Source organism: Cyprinus carpio, chromosome A5, assembly GCF_018340385.1.
Source record: "Cyprinus carpio isolate SPL01 chromosome A5, ASM1834038v1, whole genome shotgun sequence".
Lineage (NCBI taxonomy): Eukaryota > Metazoa > Chordata > Actinopteri > Cypriniformes > Cyprinidae > Cyprinus > Cyprinus carpio.
Genome location: NC_056576.1, coordinates 17,049,972 through 17,071,091, shown reverse-complemented (window position 1 = coordinate 17,071,091; position 21,120 = coordinate 17,049,972). Strand labels below are relative to the sequence as shown.

The following is a 21,120-nucleotide window of genomic DNA, read 5'->3' as shown; positions in this document are numbered from 1 at the left end:
AAAGAGGGAGGGTTGACTATGTTTCTCCCCCTCCTACAACACATACGTGATCATCACCCCCCAAAAACACCCTTTAACCAATAACGACGTGGCGCTCGGGACAAAAGCGGAATGGACACCTTTTAAAGCTTGTTCCTCCTCCGGTATTGGCTGTTTCCTGGAGGGTGTCATTTTCAGGTCGTGGAGATCACTGCCTGTGTTTATACTGTTACACAGGTTTAGTCCTCGCAGACCTGGACTAGAATTGTACACATCAGCATCGGGTTTAGCTCAGGGGATTTGGGGCTTAGTATGGTTGTAGTTGTGTCCCGAGAAAAAGCCAGATAAGTTTTCAAGCTGATGAATAGTTTTATAATGCGAGCTGATAGTGCTGTTCTTATGTAGTTGTAGTTGTACCTGTCCATGGTGCTGAAACTGACCGGTGCACTTCACGGAATCGTTTTTGAGGGACTGTACGAGAACAAATTCAACAAAACTGACCTGCATTCAACAACAGGAGGAGGATCTGGTAAAAATCGCTTAAGTTAAGCCATTTTCTTTCCTGGGACAGGATCAAAAGGAGTTTGGCAGACATTTTTTTTTTTTGCCATAATTATAATCTAATTTTACTGTTTTGAATCTACAAATTTTCGTTGTATCACCAAAACCAGTGTCAGAAAGGACAAATGCACATTTGATATCGATTTGTCTCGCGATGGAAGTATCAAACGGGTCGAGCTTTGGGATCGAGTCTATACTTTCTCACAGACCGACCAGTCCGTGTATGTCGAAGGGGGGGTGCAGGTCTCCAGCGGAGTTGAGCCCGCGGTCGGACCTGGACAGCGGCTGTTCGTCGCCTCCCTCCCCGAGACGGACTTCGGTGGAAGACGCGGTGCAAAGACACGCTCGCGCTCTCGGACTGGACTCTCCTTTACAATTATCCCAGCAGCCGCGAACAGTCACGTCCTCGTTCTTGATCAGAGACATACTAGCGGACTGCAAACCCCTGGCAGCCTGTGCTCCTTATTCCAGCACTGGACAGTCAGCACAAGATGCTGAAGACTGTATGGACAAACTTCACAGCAATTCGTCCTCGGACAGTGAATACAGGGGTGAGACACACTAAGCTTGTTTTTCTAAATACATATTGGAAAAGAAAAAAAACAAAAACAAAACAAAAAAACATTGAAGCAAATACACAAAAGATTTCCAATGCAAACAGTTAATTATTATTTACATTTTATTTTTAGATTAAGATTTAAATTACAATTGATATATGGTCGCACGCCGTTATGCATTTTTACATTCCAAAGAAATTAGGTAAAACTTACAAAGTCAAGATAAATATAAAAATTTAATTTATTTTAATGTTTAAAAAAAGATCTAAAATTAGAAGTTAGCCTGAAAACACAAAACAAGTTGGCTACGAATAAGTATAGTGTACAGCATTGCTGACATCAGTCAAAAAAAAGTCATTGTCATATTTTTTTATGATCATATTGTCGTTTTTACAACACAGTTCAGTGCAGTTAATCGTTCAATTTATTCGCAATCAAAACGGTATTTAAATTAAAGCTCACAATCAACTACCAATAATGTTTCATTAAACATTTGTGTTCTGATTTTGTCCATCTGATGATCAGATTTGTATAGGCTAACACAGGCTAATGACAAGCCGCTATTGAGAGCGTCTCAAGTTCTCATTGGCGCTCAGTTGAGCTGTTATTTTAATTATTTTAATGCAATATTATAGCAAAATAACATTAGCAAAATGTGTTAAGTGCTGTTTAAACGCCTGTCTAAATTTTAAATAATGGAAATAGGCTATCAGAATTTACTAATGTGAAATAGGCAATATAACAAACGTGAGTGAGCTTTAGTCAGAAATGCCAATTCTGTCAAAATTACAAATGTTTATGGTGTAAATATGTGGGGTTTTCAGTGAAAGACGAAGCTGATCGAGAAATCTCCAGCAGCAGAGACAGTCCCAGCTCCCGGCTGAAGAAGCCTCGTAAAGCGCGCACTGCGTTCACGGATCACCAGCTCGCGCAGCTCGAGCGCAGCTTCGAGCGTCAGAAGTACCTGAGCGTGCAGGACAGGATGGAGCTGGCAGCCTCTCTCAACCTCACCGACACACAGGTCAAAACATGGTACCAAAACCGCAGGTGAATACAAACACCTTGTGAAACCTCACACACTTCTGCACACTGACAAACATGCAGTTGACTAGCAGCCATTATGTGGGCCGAACCACTTGAAAGGGATTTTAAATTTATAGGTTTTAAATACAATCACTACGAAAGGTTTATATTTCAGAAATTTTATAATATCAATATTATGCTGTCAAAGAATTGTGTGTAGCAGTTTTGTGCCGTTTCTGTCATGCTGTCAAAAAATGAAAGCACAACGGGAAAAAGTTGTGTAGGCTACAACCTCGCACACCACGAGTCCAACACATTTAGTCATAAATTATAAATTACTGCATCGTGTATCAATAATTTAGCTTCCGCGTAGTAATTAAACAATTGCCAAAATTATTAATTATTTATCTGAAATAGCTCTTTGCTGAGTGACAATTTGACGGATGAGTGTTCTACAGGATATTACACGGATTCATCCTCGACGACCAAAAACTTTCCATGAAGCGCCAAATATTATTTACAGTAGGCTATGTTTGTTTGTTTGTTTATAAATTATTAATAATATTCACAGCTCTGATTGCGTTAAGGCGATGTTGGAAAAAGCAACTAGGCCTATTTGTTATTTTATCCATGTTGCTTTAAGGCATTTTTAAAAATAATTTTACACCCCTTTTTACAAAGATGAAGAAAAAAAGTAGCCTACTAAATATTCTCCTATCACCTTGAAATATATATAAAAAAATTCAAATCACGAGGTTTTCTTAGATTTACTTTACTTGACCTGAAAATAACGTTCCTTTTCATAAAAATTTCAAATTATGCGAATAAAAAAAATAAAACCAAAAAAGTTTTGACGCACCTAAAGGGGTCGTCTTTGTTTTATGGTTTAGTGTCACATGCCAAAAAAATAAAAATAAAAGGCTTCCTGCAAGTTAGTCAGGCTATGCCACACTTTGATTTGATGGACAAAAATGTAAAAAAAAATATGTATTTAATTAACAACAACAGTAATAGCTACATATAGGCTAATGCTAAACTACAGGAATGTTTTCAAGAAGTTCAGCCATTTAATAAGAATGTTTAGATATAAAAACATTAACATTATATTGTAAATTAACGAGGCCCTACGTTTTTTATTTCAAAACAGAACGAAGTGGAAACGGCAGACAGCGGTTGGGCTGGAGCTCCTCGCAGAAGCAGGGAATTACTCAGCTCTACAGAGAATGTTCCCATCACCCTATTTTTACCCCCAAAGTTTGGTGTCTAACCTCGAGCCGGGACCAGGGTTGTATCTGTACAGAGGGCCGTCCGCGCCTCCTCCACCGGTTCAGCGGCCTCTGGTCCCGAGGATCCTCCTGCACGGTCTTCAGGGCAGCGGAGACCCAGCATCTCTCCCTGGAGTGATACCGCGACACACGCCGCGATGAACTGATCCAGCCTGACAGAAACCTCCAACCTCAGGAACGACAGGGTTACGCTTGGACAATATGCTGAAAATATAAACGCGCAATAATAGACTTTCCAAATGACTCTGACCAAAAGGCGAATGCTAAATATTTATTAAACTCTAACGTCCGGAAGAAGTTATCAGAAAATTATTTGATGAGGATCTATCACCTCATAAACCTCTTTACTGTTTTCTGAAAGAAGATGCTTTTCTCCTAAGAAATGGCGTGGTTTAGCCTATTTGCACAAATTATGACGCAGGCAAATCAAAATAAACATAGGCTAAAAATAATAATAATTCAGTTTAACCATATGCAATAGTTGTGGATTTTTGTCTACCTAATGATAAAAATGCATTTTTAAGAACAAAAATAATAAAACTAGAACACCAGCTATAGCCTAATAATAATTAACAATCGTAATTGCAACAAATGTAATTTGTCATCGATTATTGGGATGGTATTGCTGAGCAGCTATAATATATATATACAAAAACAGTTTTTCTAATGAAATGCACAGATCAGCGCAAAAATGATTAATGGCACTACAACCTGTTCAGACAATTAATCCGTTTTTGTGGAAATTGTGTTGTGTTTATGGGTAGTTTAAAACCCGGTTCAACAGACGCCAAAATAATTTCTGAATAAAGACTGTGAATTTGTCACATATGACGGAAGTACTTTATTCTTTCATATTCTCTTGGTCAAACAATTTTTGTATAATGGTTGTGAATATATATGGTGCACAAAATGAGCTTTAAAATAAAAAAAAAAACAAAAAAAAAACAACGTTTTTTTCGTTCATTTTTATAACTGCATTACAGCTTCAATTGGACATCAAACCATCAGCCCGTGAACGCATTACGCAATAAAAAAATATTTTCCGTTTGTTTCCCGCGCTCATATTGTGACATGTTCTCCCATCACTCTGCACATAAGCATATACATTACTGCCAATGGAACATTTTTGTGAGTTCTCTTCACACCGAAACGAGAGTATCTGGGTAAGTGGTTTGTTGTGTGGGCTTAATTGACCAATCATAAGAGTTGTTTCATTATTACAGACCAATCAAATTTTTACAAGCGGCTTTTGCAGTAATAAAGCGACCGTGAAACGCAATATTCCGGTCAAATTTCTTTTAGCTCGCAGCGAAGTCTCGGCCAAAAGACAGCAGCTGGTGACCGGGCGAGTCAGACTCAACGCTTAGACAGCTGGTCAGCGTAAGCCTCCATACATATCCACCCCTATTTACCTGACCCAGCCGAAATTCAAGCCAGGCAAATGAGCTAAAAAGCCTTTTAACAAAGACCATTTTTAAGCGGTGTTTTCATAACCTTGTGAACAACATGAAAGGCATAGGCTTGGTTGCCAGTGATTCTGAAAAACGTTCATAATCAATACAATTAATATCACAAAAACAAATTAAATGATTATTATTATTACTAAAATAATTATTATTATTATTATTATTATTAATAACCTATTAAATACAACCCTCTTTAATATAAAATTTAGTGACTATTACAACATTTTGATGAAACAGTTTGCTTTCCTGTAAATCACATTGCTTAAATAGTCATATTTATGGAACCACATTTATAATAATAAATTCACAGATCAACTGACTGTGAGCAATAAAACATTCCATATGCACTTCACTCTAATACACCCATTTTACCATTTGCATCAACGTTTTTTTTTTTAATGTAGACGGTAAAAGCAGGTTTTCAGACCACGCTGCTGACAATTCTTGCTTTGTTTCAGGTAAAAAATGTCACTCTGTATAAAAACACCTGCGTGTTCAATCCTGAGAATCCACCTGGCTGCAAAGGACTCCGAACTCAGCACATCTCAACCGAAAAGAGTCTCCGATCTCTACGAACTCCTCCTCTTTATGCTGCAGTAGATTGCTCTTCTTCTGCTTGACCTTTATTCTTTTTCCTCTTCTTCTTAGACTTGGATTCTCCATCTATCCCACTGAGATATTCTGAGCGCATTAGGTTTGACACGCGCTCCTTCGCTGTCAGTTTCTTGGGAGGCCTGAAAAACATTTTAAAAAAACTTTTCACTCTTATGTGTATTTCAAAAGCCTTTCCTCCCAAAACCAATACAGAATAAAGAAAAAAGGGCAGAAATAAACATCTAAACTACAATGATAAACAGGAACTGTGTGAATTGCTGAGTGTTTCAAAAGCATCCCGAAGCATGAATCTGAGATTTATCCTGCCAAGAGAGGCGGCAGGAAGGCTGGCTAGCTTGAGACCAGCTAAACAAATTTCCCACTGTCGTCAATAAAAGGCTCGGAGACAGCAGCGGGGGCCTGATGTAAAACTAGTGACTGTTTATCTAATCAATAACTCTGGAGAATGAAGCGGCGCTTTGCCCCCGTGGGGCTGCTTAAGGATCCAACACACACACACACACACACACACACACCTACCTCATGGTGACACACGACACACTCTACCCCCAGATCTTAGAGCGGCTATGAGAAAGCAGTTATTGTTCTTTTGGTCCCTGAGCACTCTACAGGGACCCCTACAGGCGATATGAAGCATGTATACAGATATACGCAAAGGTGTTTATATTATCTACAGTATAGAATGTCACTATATTCCCACATACTAAAAGACATGTCATAAATATGATATATGCCTCAGCAGAAGTGAACCATCAGCTAGGTCAGCGTTAAGACCTAAGTTCAAATCCAAAATAAAGTTTATAGAGAGGGAGATCTACAAGCAGAGCTACAAAATAGAATGAAATCATGCAAAGCACCTGGGCACAAAACTAATGCAATAGCATAACTAATACTCTCAAAACTATTTAGCTTTAACAGCTAGACTAGAAAGACGAACCAAAGAACAACACAAAACATACTGTGGGACGTCCAGAGAGACACAAGGTCACAAGGTAATTTCTGACTAATGAATCTCTGTGATTTGTCAAGTTTTCCACTCAATTAACAAAACAAGAAAAAAAAAAAAAATCATTTCTAAAAAACAATGTTTTCAAAAAAACAATAAACAACAAAACACAACAGTTTTCAATATTGATAATAACACGAAATGTTTCTTATGCACCAAATCAGAATATTAGAATGGTTTCTGAAGGGTGACACTACAGACTGGAGTAATGACTGCTGAAAATTCAGCTTGGCCATTACAGGAATACATTTTAAAATATTAACATTGAAAACACTTATTTTACATTATATAATTATTGTATATTAATATTATTTCACAATATTAGATTTGACTATTTTAGATTAAATAAATGCAGCGTTGATAAACATAAGAGACTATATACTCCATAACCTTTAAATTATATTATCAAATAAAATATATTAACAATAAAATATTAATACAACATCATGCAAAAAAATAAAAAAATAAAAATAGAACTAAACTCTCAGAGGGACTGGGGTGTGTGTGTGTATTTTTGGTTGCCTGTAATGGCCTCTCTCCCATGTACCAGAGGTCTTTGTTGTTGAGTCGCGTGTCCATAAGTGTGTGTGTATGTTTATATTGGTGTGATCTGCTCATTACAGAAACCTTGTCTGGACATGGACAGTGTACACCACAGCCGGCTGTAATGAAGTCTCTCCTGACACGACGGCTTGACTTGACTAAGACCGTAAGACAGCATAGCACAACACAGCAATGTTACACACACAATTAGGCTAGGAATGGCAAATGTTAATACGGCCAAAGCACTGACCAGTTAAGTGGTATCGGCATAGTGCAGCAAGAATATTCTATGAGCGAGTGATGGCTGGTAAATATAGATGTAAGCTGTCTGCTATGACGGCTGATAAGTTCATTACGGCTGTTGTCTGTTGTCTGGGCAGTGGAGAGAGAGTGTGAGTGCGTTATGGCTGCTCTAGGGGCAGCTCCTTGGGGACTGACCTATTGTCCCGCTCCATGGGTTTCATTCACAGGTCCTGCTGCAGGTCACCCTGCCAATTACTAGTGGTTAGACACATGCTTCTCCCTACAGTGTCTGAGCCAGCATGGCGCAAGTTAAAACTCAACACTACCATAAAGAAGTGTACGTTTACAAATGAAGCCATAAAACATCTAAATATACAGTTCTGAAATCATATAGTGGATGAAATGAGCAGGGCATCAAACAAATAAACAAAAATTGAGGGAGCCACTGGCTTCTAATTAAAGCCAAATGACTGTTTTTAAGCTGACAAATTACAAAATCACTTGATAAAGATGGTTAGGTTTCCAGTCACTGCTTTTCACTGCTATGACAAGATGGCTATTACTGATTAGTGGGTACACATTTAAACACTGTCATATGAACAATGCCAATAAACAGACTGATGTAAGCCTCTAAAATAAATTACAAAGTTTTCACGAGTTAAAAAAAAAAAAAAAAATTAATTTCTTCACAATTCGGACATCGCAAATTGTGCTGTGTTGCTTTAATAAAAACAGAAACCTTTCATGAAACACATTCCTGACTGAACCTCTTTTAAATTACGGTCACACTTTTAGATTTTGTCACATTTAAAGTTGTGACAGGACTTTACCCTTATAGTTTTACATATAAAGCATTCTATAATGAAAGTAGCAAGTTTGAGAACACAGTGCCCTTCCACAACGGAATAAGATCTTCTGTAAAGAACGAGTATTGGGAGTCTGTTTTTTACTCTGAAATAAAACAACGTGCCTCAATTAAATTTAATGTGTCACTAACCTTGAGTTAAACAACTTTAAGATCAGATTTTACCAAACTGTACCTGACAACCGCTTTACAGCACAGAGATAACACGCAGAGGCTTTTGAGCCTTTATCTCAAAGGCACACTGAAGAACTGAAGGTTAGATGAAAGAGAGTGAAGTAAAATACAGCAGAATACACTCACAATAACAGAAATTTTCAAATGACGGTTCTGGTCTGACAAGAGAGCTGTGATCACTGCGTGTGTGGGTCAGCTATAAAACACATGCTGAACACTACAGGAGAGGCCCATATGTCAATATTCTTTATTTATACACAAACAAATGCACACGGATTCAGATAAAGCTTTTCACTATGTGACAGTCATGACGTTCAGGATGGTTTTTGGCTCTGGCTCAGTTTAATTAAGTGTCCTGCGGAGAATCTGACCACACAAAGGAAGCCCTACACCAACACATCCATGCTTGAGGGCTAGTCTGGACATGGCCTTTTCTAACCAGACCCCACGCTTGCAGCGCCACATTCAATCCTGTGGGAAGTGACCACTAATAACCCCGCAGTGTCAAGCACTGGTTAGTGGCCTAACAACCATACTGCGATGTACTGGCCATATCATCAGTACATAATCAATCATCACCATCCTCATCTTGTCATCTGCCATCATAAATTACACCTACTTACACCAAAGACTACTATCATCTAAACCAGTTTTTGGGACAAGAATATATACTTTGTGAATAACGCTGCTACTGCATCACACCTTAAAGGAAGGCGAGGGAAGACAAGAGGGGTGAGTGTGTCAGAGGTGAAAGGTAAAACATGCAGCTGGTAAAGGCTGAACTTGACTAGTCCTCCTTGACCCTGAAAAGCTCTGCTACAGTGAAGGACTCACAGCTGCCAAGAGTGTGTGTGAGCTGTGGGCTTTTCTCCAACGCAGCCATGCTGGCAATTTTAAGGGAAACTGTGACAGGACAGTTACAGTAACACAATGGCAAGAACACAAGAAAGTAACACAAGAAACGGCAAGAGCACTGGTACTCCGGTACCTAGTTGATAATAAAATAAAAAAAATGAAACTATTCTTCCTACAACACACGTAGTACTACAGACTCAATCTGGTTTTGCAGTGGCCGTTTTGAACATCTTAATCTAAGAGACTCAGATCAAGCATTTGTTTGTTTGTTGTTTATTCATTTAAACAGGTTTAACTTGTTTTCCTTGTAAACTTGAAGCAATGTTTGCTTAATAGAATATTCTTGAAGACTAAACCCCCGGTTTCACAGACAAGGCTTAAGCACTGTTTATCTTAAAATATTTCAGTGCCTTTGTTTTGTCTCAAGATGCACACCAGTAATGTGTTCTCTAAGGCACGTTTATGAAAAATAATATATTTAAAAATGTCATTTATTCCTGTGATGCAAAGCTGAATTTTCAGCAGTTATTACTCCAGTTTTCAGTGTCACGTGATCAAATCATTCTAATATGCTGATTAGGTGCTCAAGATACATTTCTTATTATCAAGGTTGACAACAGTTGTGTTGTTGAATGTTTTTCTGGAAACTGTAATTTCTTTCTCCAGGATTTGATAAATAGAAAGATAAAAACAACAGGTTTAATTTGAAATAGAAATCTTTTGTAATATTAAAAATGCATTTACTAATTTTACTGTAATGCATTCTTGCTGAAAAAATGTTATGTTTTTTTTACTGACCCCAAACTTTTGAATGGTGGTGTATATGACATTGAGTTAAACAGAACACCAAAAAAAACCCTAAAAAGGTACAGAAGCCAAAAAAGAAAAATGTATAATCAAACAGAACACGGCTAAATTTATCTAAAAGCAGAACTAGATCATATTATCTGGCAACGCAAACTGTCTGACAGATTCATAAATTACTGTCCAACTTCTGAAAACTTGCAGTACCTCTTGGCTTTGTCTTTGCCCTTTTTGGAGTCTTTGCTGTTGGCAGGATTGGTGGTTATAGAGCTTCCCAGGCCCTGGGGTGCGTCCCTCAGGCCAAAGCTCTTAGCAGCGTGGCCCAGGTGCAGGCTACGGATGTGGAAGATGTGTTTCAGACTGGAGGGGTATGTGGTGTATGCTCTCAGGAAAGACTGCAGTGCTACAGGACCAAAAAAAGAGAGAGATTTATAGCTCAGATAGTAGACATTTCCAAGCACTTTAGGGGTTTCACTGGCAATAAAGGACTGATTGTAAATCATATTTTACACTTAATACGTTACTGTTGTTGTTGTATTTATTAAAATATTTTATTTTATTGATTACAAAAAATCACAACTGCAATACCAATAACAAAAAAATATATATTTTAGAGGTTAAATTGTTGTAAAAATGTTCAAATATCTATGTTTAGTTATTTAGATAAATTTCTATGTAATGAAAAAGTAGTTGGGCTGCAAAAGTGTAGAACAAAACATTTACAGTTTAACACGGTTACTCTACACGATAATTTGTTTTTTGGCTTACCGCTCTTCGCTGTTTGCAGAGACTCGTTATTGGCATGAACATAATTCTCAAAGTCAGTCTGTAAAACAGTGGCTCTCTCTCGCACCTCCTGCTCAAAAGCCGTGGCTGATCTCTGCTCAGTCATGTACAAAGAGACACACACATCAAAGATAAACAAAAATTAGAGCAAAATGAATGCATTACATTTCAGCAATTATGTGAAAAATCACATTTTATTATAATAAAAGCCAGTAAAAAATCCAAAAGCATCACATAAACGTTATTGGTTATACACACTAATGACACCTCCCCTCCCCATCAATGACCTTTGACCCTCAAATGAGGCTGCTAACAAGGGGGGCGGCACGGGTGAGGATTACAACCAGCTGATTGGTGCTGGGAGGGAAAAGGACATTAAATCAGGATTAGGACTGACTGAGCGCTGGCAGAAACATTCGCACATTGTTGTCAGACGGCTCTCATTGTTAAGAGGGAGGGGGAAAAAGAGATAAAGAGAAAGCCATTCTTCTCTCACAGCTGTTCTCTAGACCTGCATTTTCAACCACATCAATTCTTCAACCAAGACAGGAAAGTTACAACAGTTATGCACAGTCAAACAAGTCAACATTGACTCTTTGGGTCAGAGGCTTTCATGTCAGAAGTTACCTTACTGTCCCATTTCCCTCTGCCTTTAAAGCGCTCGTCCTTCATCAGAGTGGCCAAGATGTCCTCCATCTTCATCTCGGACAAACTGAGGGAGCCAAGAGGTGTAGATGGATATTATAAACAGATATATTAATCAATGGGAAATAAATAAATAACTTTTTCCAGACTGTGCGCTGCCTGGGTTAGATAGTTTAGATCAACATATCGAGCCCTGCTAACCCCACCAAACTCCTTTTGATCGTCCTTTAGTACTGTAAACTGTAACGTGAGCCAAATATCATAGTCCTTGTGCAAGCAGAACAGATTCATTCTGCTCTCATGCAGAGAGACTGCGAGTGTGTGTTTTCTCTCAGCACTGGAAGCCTGTCATAGAGTCATCGTTCCAGCTCTTGACTGTTATATTGTGAGCTTTGGAACAGAGACAAGACCAGTTTGACCATCTTTTATCACAGTGTTAGGGAGAGGACTTCATCCACACATCAGACAGGACCTGCCCCAGTCCCCTACTGCTGCGTGGGAGTTCACTGAAATGATAAGTAAATGTGATATAGATGAGATATCAGTCATTATACCTGATGTTATGGTTGGCCAGCACATCCACAAAAGCCATCTCAGAGGGGGTGAGAAACAGCAGACTGCTGCCCTGAGCTCCAATTCGTGCCGTTCGGCCCACACGATGAACGTACTCCGCAGCGGAAACAGGAGGGTTATACTGCAACAGAAAGATGATATTCATTTAAAAAAAAATACTAGAATTTAAACAGTTATGAGATTTTACACAAGAAGAAATCTAACCTGAACTATCCATGTAACCTGAGGCAGATCCAATCCACGTGCAGCCACATCCTAGGGAAAAAACAAAACAAAAACATTTAAATATTAATTTAATCATCAAAAGAGTGAATAAGGGAAGCTAATTGTATATATATAATATATATTTTATTATATATAAAATAAAATAAATAGGACAAAAACCCATAACAAAATGACTAAAACTTAAATTAAAATAAAAACTGAAAATATAAAGAAAAATGTAAGATACTAAGAAGTTCTACAATAGTATATGAATAACAGTAAAATAACACTGTGTGCAACAGTGCATAATAAGATTGTGATGGAGCAAGAAAATTCACAAATCTAAGTTGGCTCATTCTTGCTCCATATTATTTTATAATATAAATATTCTAGCTTGGTTTGTCATGACTGGGGTCTTATTTGTTGGTCTGACAAGAGCAAACAATGTCCTTGATGAACCTGATTCACTCTACTGAATTTACTATATTGCCTTATTTTACATTCCACTGCCACACTATGCTATTATGCTCTTGGAGCAACAATGATATTCACGGCTCCCTCCTTGTGGGACTGAATCTGCTTCCTTATGGTTACCACCAAGACCTTAAACCAAAACACCACACCAAACAATTAAATAAAGAACATTCATACAAACAACAATTTTAACCAAAGCTCAAAAACCCAAAACCCTGAGTTGAGGTGTATGGAGCAGGTACATATGGAGACCAACACAATGCCAGGCTGTCAACAGAAACAGAAGCACTCATTCACTCCAGGAGCCCTTCTGCAGAGTGACAAGATGGAAGAAAAGGAGGTGGAGGAAGGGAACGCACACACCTGTCCATAACGCTTTTGTATCAACTGTGATATAACTTGAGCTACATCATTAGATCAATGTATTGAAGAGTCAATTAACAAATATTTATATTTTAAAATAGAAACCCTTAGATTTTAAGAGTTTCCCAAAGGAGGTTCACAAATTTATAAAAAGCTAATAATTAATTATATCCAATATTAAATGAAAATAAATGAATGGGTTTGCATGATAATCATGATAAAGCTTAGTGCGATTATCAAATCAAAGACTGCAATATAATGGAATAACTATATAGACTATATTGCATTTGGGAAGGCAACGTGCACTAGCTTTACTTTAACACAGCGTTACACCAGTATTCCACTGAAATATAAGCTTGAGGGTTTGAACTACTAAAAGTGAAGAACATAAGATGTAAATATTAGTATTGTAATTTGCAATGATCAAATATTGATTTATTTTACAGTACCATTGTAATTTAAAACAGTAATATATTTCTGTCTTCATTTTTATACATTTTGATTAATTTATAAATCACAATTTATTTGACTGGGTTCCAAAATGTAATGTTGAATTAGAATATCACGACTAAAGAGAGGATTGATTTCACTTTAAAGTCCAGTTAGAAGGTCAAAATAAAACACTTACTAAAAAAAAGATTTACTATTTACTCACATGTAACTTGCTTTTGACCAACAAAAATCAGAGACTTTGGGAACCCCTGCAGTACTTAACATTGAAATAAAGTAATAATAATATGACAATACCTTACTTCAATATAATATAGCAACTGAATGTGTTAATTAAAAATGTGTTTTTAAATATTTTAACCTTTTGACAACTCCATATTTTGACTTTCAGTTGGTCTTTTATAGGTTTAACAAGAAAAATCTTTTTATGTACTTGGGTTATGTATATACCTGGTTGGGAATCACTGCTTTAGACTGCAGTCAGGGTCAGTTACCATACAAATGGTGTAAATCTGAATGACTTACCGTGCACAGCAGAATGCCAGTTTTACACTGTGAGAACTCCTGGAAGACTTCAGTGCGTTCCTGAAAGTTCACAAAACAGTTGCCGTTATGTTTCTAAGATGGTCAAACACGGTATACAAGAGAAACACTTGAGCTTAATCTTTAATTACATAGATATGAGAGACAATATTCCAGCAAAAAGAAGTATTTGCATTTATATTAGAACAAAAGATGAGGCAGAAACATGGATGAAAGCCCATCTGAAGAAGGGATGTCCGACAGCTCCTCTCTCTTCATGGAGCACAATCTGTTGTGTACTGGAACAGCTGCCCCTCTCCTGCAGCTTTCCTCTTCGGAGGAGACGTCCAGAGCTCAGCCAGTGCTGTCCCATTACCAAACCCATCCATAACACTACAGGCCAGAACCACACCCAGACCTGCTCTCTCATACATCTGACCGAGAGACTTTAGAGTCCCCTGCCCTTCCAGTGCCATATGGGCGACCCACGGCAGCTCCATTTGTGAGGGGGGTGAGGGTGCAGGCTGGACAGTGGCAGGATGCAGTTCCCCTGACACTGCCACAGGGCACAGACTGCTGCTGTTGCCTGAAAGCCAGCTGGCCGAGAGCCGATGGACCCCACCGGTCAACCAGACCATGATGGTCTAACCTAGTGTCATATGTTGCTAGAGATTCAGGATGCTTTTAAGAGACATGATCGTTTTAGCAGAACAGAAGCATGGGCTCCTTTAACTTGGTGTTGTAGTCTAAAGGCTGGAATGCACCACACGACTTTGCCTAGCACAGATTTTTGCATCAATTTACAGTCTGGAGAAGTCGACGCTGATTGCTGAAAGTCATGTAGAGTATGATGGTCACAGACTCTGATTTGTTTTAGCTTCAGACTATGATTCCATCCAGTCAGAGAATATCAAACATGTTTGCTATTTTAATACAATTTTAGAACACATCATTTGTCACACATCTCCTTGCAAGAAGGCACATGTTTCAGTGTGATTTTGTTGTATTTGGAATGACTTCAAAGTCTGGTAGTGTGTGATCCTCAGTAGTGAATATTTGAATATAATCTGAATATTTAATTGCTGACTGAAAAACAACAGTGAGGCTATATAGGACAGATGCACTATGATTATAACAGGACTTGACACATAATGTCTCACCTCTTGTCTCATGTTGCCATGGAGCCTGTAGAAGTTAAGGGATGTTGAGGTATGTTTGGTTGAAGCGGTGCTGGGCTTCACACAGAGGACTGCAGTGAAGAGAGTAAGCAGAAACTCCACAGCCTCACAGCTGGATATGAAAACGATCAGCTTCTGCCGCTGCTCAAACTATGTACAAAAACACAATAAAATGCTGAAGTGCAGTGACAGCTACTGTGCATGTAACATGAGCAAATTACTTTCTTTGTTACAGTAAGCTCTAGCCATAATAACACCGTTGGTTATCAGTTAAAATATTTTGGTAATTGTACTACTGTTCAAACATCTGTGGTCAGTAAGATATTTTTTGAAAGAAATTAATACTTCAGCAAATATGCATAAAATTGATCAAAAGTGACAAAGTCATTCATAATGTTTCTTGAGCACCAAATCAGCATATGAAATGATTTCTGAAGGATCACGTGACACTGAAGACTGGAGTAATGGCTAATCCATTTTAAAATAGTAGATGGTAGATTATAAAACATTTAAATGATTCATCAGTTCAAACTGAAATGACTTGAGGTGATCTACAGTATAAAACAACAATACCACTGAGCGTTAATAACTGGGTTTAACATATGGTGTCCCGTACCTTGCATTTGGCCAGAATAAAGGCAGCCAAACAGACCAGGTGGAGTTTGCTGGGCACCACCACAACGTGCTGCTGCAGCCTCTCAGGCATCGCGTAGCTGTCAGACAGAGCCTGAGGGGCCGCCTGGGGACACGCTTCAACTGTGTCCTCGCTCCCCTCTGACACATGGATACTCACGGGCTCCTTCATGCTGATACTGGCTAATCGGGACAGTCCTGGACGTGAAGAGAACAGGATCAGCATAAACGGTTGCACACCTATGTAGATTGTCACCAAAATGCTTTTGTGATCAAAATGTTGTGAGATTAAGAAGTTTTTCGTCACTTAGCACTGTCTAAAACAGGAAGTTGCTATAAGAGGCTCAAAAACCTTCAGTCTTCATTGGGATAAAGAGCCTGTTCTGTCATGCAAAGCAGAGACAGACTGGACCTGAGAGACAGCAACTGTCAGCTCATCCTAGTCTCCTAGTCTGCTAGAATAAAGCCAGTACAGTGCCTCCCACAGTCTAAAGCCAGCGCTTATGCCACTGTCTTACTTTACATCCAGACACACTCTGGACAGTGGTAGTGAGCAGACGATGAGCTTACCCTCGGTGAGTGTGGCTGAAAGCAGCACATTCTGCCTGGCAAGTCCGGTGACGTTCAAAGCATTCAGAATCACAGTCAGATCTTTCTCAAAGCCCAAATCCAGAGTTTCAAAACAGCATGAATAAACTAATCTTCACCTTCAAACTAGGGCAGCGAGAACTAATAAATAAAGCTGATGAAAACTGCCAATTTAATAAGTAGTGAAAAACATTAATGATTAAAAAAAAAGTATTACTTGAATAGCAGTATAATATCCAATTAGAAAGATATTTATAAAATTAACAATTTTCAGATTAAAGGTTAGCAAATTTGTTGTTAGCCACAGCCCTAATGTAAACCACATCAAGCCATTCTTAGTTCAATTCAGCAAACACACTGACCTGTCGGCTTCATCCAGAATGAGCCAGCGCACAGCACTGAAAGCAATACTTAGAGTGTTTTTTATGTGGTCCACCAGTCTGCCTGGAGTCGAGATCAGAACATTAATGCCCTTCCTCAGTCTGAGTTCAAGACAAAGACAAACAAAAACATATGGAGAAACAGCAAGACACAGTGCAGATTGAAATGATATTGCAGAATAAACTACACACTACTGTTGGTAAGATTTTAATGTTTCTGAGTCTCTTACACTCTTACATTTATTTGATCAAAACCACAGGAAAAACAGTAATACTGTCAAATATTATTATTCTAATTATTTTTAAAAATATATATTTATGTACAATTTAAAATGTTATTTATTCCTGATATGACAAAGCTGAATTTTCAGCATCATTACTCCAATCTTCAGTGTCACATGATCCTTCAGAAATCATTTATTTATGCTGATTTGCTGCTCAAGAAACATTTCTTATCATCAATGTAGAAAACAGTAGTGCAGCTCAATATTTTTGTAGAAACCATGACACATTTTATTTCAGAATTCGCTGATGAATATTAAAGTTTAAAGAACAATATTTCTTTGAAATGGAAAACTTTTGTAAAATTATAAATGTTTTTGCTGTCACTTTTGATCAATTTAATGCTGCTTTGCTGAATAAATTTCTTATTGACTTCAAACGTTTAAACAGTAGTGTATTTGCAGTGATTCTGTAATCTATTTGAAATGCTTCTGTAATGCGGGATACTATAATTTTACATTTGAATAAACAACGGAAATCTAATTCAGATGTATGTACAGTATATTTTGGGTTTATGTTATGTTAACCTGGCTTTTTCTGCTTTTCTTTTCTCTCCTCCCATCAGAACTCCTGGTACAATCCAGGTGAAAGGCTGGAAGGAATAAATACAGTGAGTGACTTTTTAAAGATTGAAAGTGTAGTGGTTCAATGATGTCAATACAGCATAACAATCTAGCAAAAACACAAATCCTCACTTTTAGAAGCTTCTGAAACATCTGAAAGCTCTGCAGTGCAAGCTGAAGGACAACCAGAAACAGATCCATGTTGGAAGGAAATAAAAAAGGGAACAAATAAGGGGAAATGTTTATGCTATAAGATAAATCAGAAAACGATGATTGTTTTGTATCATTTAATACAATACCTCTCTGGTTGGCACAATCACAACAGCCAAAGGTCCATCTGATCTCTGAAGAAACATCAAAAGTTGACGCACATGACTATAAATACACTTGTAATGGTGCATTTGCTGTTTTACGGATAACATTAATTCTGACTCAAAATTAATTTTATCAATTAATTTGAATTTATATTATAATGTTTAGTGTCTGACTGCTAATGAATTCTCCATACAGAATCAATACAGAATCAATAAATGGCATAACCATTTCAAATAAACAAATGTATTAATTTAAGCCAACTATAATAACGGAGTAAAACATAAAACGAAGATGATTATGTGATCAGTCAGAAAAGTCTTGATGCTGAGTGTGTTGTTTTAGACATTAACGTTGACCTGCCTTCACTTTAGGCTGCATCGCTTGTAAGAACTGAACCACTGGAATTCCATAAGCCAATGTTTTTCCTGTAGGAAAAATGTAAGAAAAATTTGAATAATCACACCTTTTAAAGTAATTTCTGTTTTTGTTCTTTCTTTGTAACATCTAACTTAAACACTTTTGTGATTTCTATATTTTATAGCTCGGAGTTACTACTACACGTGGAATTTTGTAAACAATTCAAATAATGATCTGAACATTCAATATCTTATTGCATTTGATTTACATGAAACAGGCCAGGAATCCCACCTGATCCAGTCTGGGAGCGCACTACAGCATCTTTACCGGACATCAGCACTGGTATGGTTTTTTTCTGGACACTGAAACCACAGAGGAACATGAGAAAAATGCAAAGAGGTGGACAATAAAAGGTCAGATAAAGCTACAGTACCTCGTCATACTGGTCACATTCAACACCTTATGGAGAGTTGCCACCTGTAAAATAGTTTAGACCAGGAGAGAAATGTATAAGACTAAAGACAGCAGAAGTGTTTTAGTTGAGAGATTTGTTAAGCGATATTGAGGTTTGTTCGTACCAGATGAGGATGTAGATTCAGTTCTTCAAACGTGTTGCTGGTGAAGACTTTCTCCTTTACTTGATTTACAGCAGGACTGGGAGAAAAAAAAAAAGGACATGTAACGGTCAATTTTCAGAAAGATGAGTACATTCACACAGGCTCAAATGTGTTGCATCTACCTGAGGACATCAGGGATCTCTGGGTTGTTTCTGAAGAGAGACGATGTCTTGATAAATGGTCTGCCATGGTCTCCATGCTCTTCCGGAGCTTTCTTTGGAGATGTTTTCACCTTTGATGGGGACTTTGCAGCAGACTTTTCTCTCTGGTCCTCGTTCTCCTCTGTGTCTCTATTATTACTCCTCTGAGAGGGGCTTTTGGGGGTTTGCAGCTTCTGCTTATGTGCGTGCTGTTGACCAGTTTGATTAATCTTCCTCTGTTTGGAAGTGCTGCTCTCCTGGGGCTCAAAGACAGCCTTCCTCTTTGATTCCCACTTTTTCTGGAACATCAACACAAGCGGTACAACACTTCACAATCAGGCTGAAAGAAATGTGTATGTACATCAGTGTGTAATGACAATGCCAGAAACAACACAGAGTGCAGGACTGACTCACCTGTGCCCATTTCTCTGCTGATGACAGGGGTCTTCGGTTTGTCTTTTTGTGAAACTTCACGGGATCCGAGGAGATGTTGAGCATTAGCACGTCATCAGCCATGACAGTAAACAGGTTGTAAACGCCGATTAAAACAAGCGGTGTAGTAGCTATATAATTTTGATACACTGTCACAGACACATCAGACACATAAACTCATCTCACAGTCACAAGATGAGATTCATGAAGCATTATCCTTCATTTTAATGCCGGAAATGTATGTTTCAAGCTAAATGCAAGTAATGTTCACTTTTAAACAGTAAAAACAAAACATAAACTGTACATATATAGACTATTGCTCCACACGTGTTTCTCCACCATCCACTTCAACGTGAGAAAACTTCCGGATAGGACGTCACCAAAATAAAAGTCCGGCTTCAGAGAGCAGTCGTTTTCAACTTTTTTTTCCCCCGAATGCAATAAGATATAATATTGCCTCCGGTTTTTTTTTTTTTTTGGTGCTAATTATACGAAGTTGCCTTTTTCCTTAAGTGTCGACATATTGAGTTAATTACCCACCATTATTTTTGTGCTTGTTTTTAAGAACTGTTTTGTTTAATAAAACTTTATTTACACTTTTTAATTAATATAGAAAGAAAACCCAATTTTTATAAAAATTGTTGAGAATTTAGCATTTTAATTAAATTTACTTTAATTAAATAAATACATTTTTAACGCTTTTTAATTAAGCATTTTTATTAAGCACCTTTACAAGTTTGATGAGGCCTCTTGGTTGAGAACAACTGTTTTAAATATTATAAGATACACCTCCTGTCTTAAACCATAACCATAATCAAGTAATGGTTTCTATTAAAATTCTCATATTGTTTACTCTTACACTTCTACTTTTCTTCATGGTTACTTCTGCTATAACTTAAGCTTACTTTTAATTAATACATAGTATTATGACAATACTTACCTGTATTTAAAGTGTTTCCCATCGAAACTCTCTTTTTGATTTCAGTGGATTGAGAACCCCATGTCATGTATAAAAACACAAAATGTGTTATAGTGCATACTTGTGTACATTTTATGGTGTAAATGTGTTGTGAGGCGCTTTAAAGGGTCAGTCCACCCAAAAATGAACATTCTGTCATCATTTATTCATGTCCTTCCAAACCTGTATGACTGAGTTTCTGTGGAACACAAAACAAGATATTCTGAAGAATGCTGGTTTTGGGTCTCATTGGCTTCCATTGTATTTTTGTCCATACAGTGGAAGTCAACGTGAACCAGAACTGTTTGGTTACCAACATTCTGTTATTCCAGATAAAAAAGAAAGTCATATAGGTGTGGAACAACATGAGGGTGAGAAAATCATGACAGGATTTTGGGTGAACTATCCCTTTATGCACCTTTTCTCTGCATATTATATAAAACTTAAATATGAATCTTTCTAACATTATAACAATCACATTACATTTGTTCTACATAGTACAGATTTGAAATAAAACCTTTGTTGAAAATCAGACTTTGTTCAGTGTGCTACAGAACCAGAGGGGGCTCAGGGAATACTTCCTCATTCAGAAGCATTTTATTTTTGCAGCCTCCTCTCTCCCTTTGGATATACACAGGCCCTCGTGTTTACATATTCAGAGGAGATGCATATTCTGGACCTCA

The 21,120-nt window shown here is 37.7% G+C and overlaps 2 protein-coding genes across 2 annotated transcripts; one reads left to right on the top strand and one right to left on the bottom strand.

Annotated features, from left to right (window-relative positions):
• The first annotated feature begins 117 nt into the window (after positions 1–117).
• LOC109064654 (barH-like 1 homeobox protein) lies at positions 118–4,962 on the top strand. The gene is made up of 3 exons (XM_019081688.2): positions 118–1,091; positions 1,922–2,144; positions 3,268–4,962. Exons 1-3 carry the CDS (start codon positions 695–697, stop codon positions 3,545–3,547), a joined length of 900 nt encoding a protein of 299 aa, XP_018937233.1. The 5' UTR covers positions 118–694; the 3' UTR covers positions 3,548–4,962.
• Positions 4,963–5,052: 90 nt separating this feature from the next.
• On the bottom strand, positions 5,053–19,865 carry ddx31 (DEAD (Asp-Glu-Ala-Asp) box polypeptide 31). The gene is made up of 20 exons (XM_042755743.1): positions 19,462–19,865; positions 19,030–19,346; positions 18,869–18,944; positions 18,724–18,767; positions 18,582–18,652; positions 18,294–18,358; positions 17,918–17,962; positions 17,751–17,792; positions 17,583–17,647; positions 16,755–16,875; positions 16,376–16,481; positions 15,789–16,003; positions 15,155–15,322; positions 13,998–14,057; positions 12,186–12,236; positions 11,963–12,102; positions 11,391–11,475; positions 10,746–10,857; positions 10,185–10,380; positions 5,053–5,606 (listed from the first exon to the last, which is right to left on the bottom strand). The coding sequence occupies exons 1-20, from the start codon at positions 19,561–19,563 to the stop codon at positions 5,459–5,461; spliced, it is 2,229 nt and encodes a 742-aa protein (XP_042611677.1). The 5' UTR covers positions 19,564–19,865; the 3' UTR covers positions 5,053–5,458.
• Between the last annotated feature and the right edge of the window lie 1,255 nt (positions 19,866–21,120).